Genomic DNA, 2,745 nt, shown 5'->3' with positions numbered 1-2,745 from the left:
GCGCCAGGGGCGGCCTCGGGGGAGCAGTCGCGGGTGGGGCGACCCACCCGTGTCCGTGTCCCACCCGTGTCCGTGTCCCCCCAGCTGGGCCTTCCTGGAGGTGACCACCAACGCCTCGTACAGTGACAGCCTACAGGCCTACGCTGCCGGGCTCGCCGAGGCCGCCGTCTCCGAGCAGGTAACGGGCAACCTCTCCGAACCCGGGGTCCCGAGGGGTGCGACGCCGTCCCTCCCCTCTCCCCCGGCTGACCCCCACCCGTGACACCGCCGCCGTGTCCCCCAGCTGATGTACATGCACTGGATGAACACCATGGTGGGCTACTGCGGCCCCTTCAAGTACGAGAGCAAGTACTGCGAGAAGCTGCGGAGCTACCTCGAGGCCAACCTGGGCTGGATGGAGGAGCAGATGGAGAAGGGGAAGGACCCCGAGTATTGGCACCAGGTGAGGACGGGGTACCCCCACCCAGGGGGAACCCCCGCTACCTCCCTCTGGGCTAATTGGGGCTTTAATCAAGAGGAGGGGACAGGGCAGTGAGGGGTGCCCCGGGGTCCTGGCCGGGCTCCAGGCGGGATGACGGGGATCTGGCCGCCGTGGATCCTCTTCCCCTGGGCGAGCAGAAGCGACTCGTGACTTTATCCCTGTCAGAGCCTCACGTGCTGCTGTTGGGGTGCGCAGGGGGTGGCTCAGCCCCTCCCCGGCCACCGGTGCTGAGTCACAGCCCCGCTGATGGCACCGCTTTCCCCCAGGCCTCCTCCTGCCTCTGCAGCAGCGCCGGGACCCACCGGATCTGCCGCGTCCCCTGGGGGAAGGGGGGAGCCCGTCCCCTGAAATCCCTTGCCCTTCTTCCATGCGGGAGCCGAGTGCCAGCTCTGTCCCCCGTCCCCGCAGGTGCGCCTGGCCCTGCTGCAGCCAAGGGCCTGGAGGACAGCTACAACGGGCGCCTGGACTTCCCCCGGGGCAGGTTCACCCTGGCGCCCTTCGGCTTCCTGTAAGCTCCTTCTCGGAGGTGATGGAGAGCGGGGGGTGGTTGCCCCAGGGGTTGGGGTGCTGCTGGGGGGAGGGGGGGCCGTGGGGACGATTCCTAGATGTCCAGGGACACCCAGTTCTGCTCCCAGTCCCCCTCGCCCACCTTCTCTGGGCGCTTGTCCTCTGCTGCTGGGGCAGGATGGAGCCAAGGCAGGTTCTCCTCCTCCCCCGCACCATGGGCTGGGTGGTGGGTGCCCCCCCCAGGCCCGCTGCAGCCCCCTGCCTCAGTTTCCCCACTGCCGTGCTCACCCTTCCCTCCCTGCTCAGGCTGCTGGGGTGCTTGCACCTGCACCAGGATGGGATGGAGAAACACTCTCCAGATGGACAGAGAACTCTGAGCCATCTTGGCTCCTGGGCAGGGCTGTCCCCACCTGATACCCCGTGTCTCGCTTCCCCCCCAGCCTGCTGCAGTTGGGGGGCGACCTGGAGGACCTGGAATCTGCCCTGAACCGCTCCTCCCCACGGCGCGTCCTGGGCTCGGGCTCCTGCTCTGCCCTCCTCAAGCTGCTGCCGGGCCGTCGGGATCTCCTGGTCGCCCACGACACTTGGACCTCCTACCAGTCCATGCTGCGCATCATCAAGAAGTACACGCTGCCCTTCCGCACCTCGGCCGGCGGTGCGTGGGCTGGGCTGGGGGGGCTGCATCTGACACCCCCCTTCTGATTCTTCCCTGCTTTTGCATCCCCCCCCCTCCAGGCAACTCTCAGATCCCCGGGAGCATCCAGGTGTTTTCCTCCTACCCTGGCACCATCTTTTCTGGGGATGACTTCTACATCCTCAGCAGCGGGTTGGTGAGTGGGGGTCTGGTCCTGGGGGACCCCTCCCCGGCCCCGCTGCCCTACCCGTCGCTCCCCTCTCCACAGGTAGCGCTGGAAACCACCATCGGGAACAACAACCCAGCACGGTGGAAGTACCTGGACCCACGGGGCAGCGTCCTGGAGTGGCTGAGGACAATCGTGCCCACCCGCCTGGCCCGCAGCGGTCCCGAGTGGGCCGCTGTCTTCCGACAGTTCAACAGCGGCACGTGAGCAGGGCAGGATGGGGCATGGGAATCCCCCCTGGCTGTCACGGGAAGGGGGGATCGGATGGAGGGATGCTCCCCCCAGGCAGCGGGAACGTCCCCGGGGAGAGGCTGGCAGCCGGAGGGATGCTTTCCTCCTTCTCTGTGCCAGGTACAACAACCAGTGGATGGTGGTGGACTATAATGCCTTCACGCCGGGGAGAGCGAGCCCACCGCAGGGTGTGCTGACCGTGCTGGAGCAGATCCCGTGAGTGCCCCCATTCCTCCCCAAGCGCTGGCTCCTGTGCTGAGCCACGGTGGAAGCGTTTCTTCTCGGAGCCCTGTCCCCACGGGTTTGGGAAAGCCCTAAGGGTCCCGTCTGCCCCAGCCCAACGGGTGGGAGTTGGGTGATGGGGATGCAAATGCAGGCAGGAGCTGCCTGCGCTGCCAGTCTGCAGCTAAAGGCTCTCTGGGGATGCTTGTATGCAGGTGATGGGTGCCCAGCACCCCCGGCTGGGGTGGGAACCCAGCGGCGGGGACCCCCGGCTGGGTTGCCCCCCTTCCCAGCACATCCCCTCCAATCCCCGCTTGATTTCACCGTCTGCTCTGACCGATGCTTTTCCTCCGGCGCAGGGGCCTGGTGGTGGCGGCCGATCAGACGGAGCTGCTGTACCAGCAGCGCTACTGTGCCAGCTACAACCTGTCTTGAGCTCCCTCC

At 67.1% G+C, this 2,745-nt stretch overlaps 1 protein-coding gene across 1 annotated transcript in view; it reads left to right on the top strand.

The window, feature by feature from the left end:
* Positions 1-2,745, top strand: part of PLBD2 (phospholipase B domain containing 2) — a 7,396-nt gene that overhangs the window by 3,394 nt on the left and 1,257 nt on the right. Inside the window, 9 exon segments of the mRNA XM_019474178.1 lie at positions 85-178; positions 284-442; positions 890-908; positions 911-989; positions 1,429-1,643; positions 1,724-1,818; positions 1,891-2,051; positions 2,200-2,295; positions 2,661-2,729. Coding sequence (XP_019329723.1) covers positions 85-178; positions 284-442; positions 890-908; positions 911-989; positions 1,429-1,643; positions 1,724-1,818; positions 1,891-2,051; positions 2,200-2,295; positions 2,661-2,729 — 987 coding nt within the window.

The sequence above is a fragment of the Aptenodytes forsteri genome, unplaced genomic scaffold (genome assembly GCF_000699145.1).
Source record: "Aptenodytes forsteri isolate BGI_AS27 unplaced genomic scaffold, ASM69914v1 Scaffold297, whole genome shotgun sequence".
Classification (NCBI taxonomy): Eukaryota; Metazoa; Chordata; class Aves; order Sphenisciformes; family Spheniscidae; genus Aptenodytes; species Aptenodytes forsteri.
Note: the sequence above shows the minus strand (reverse complement) of the source record. Positions and strands in the feature narration are given on the sequence as shown.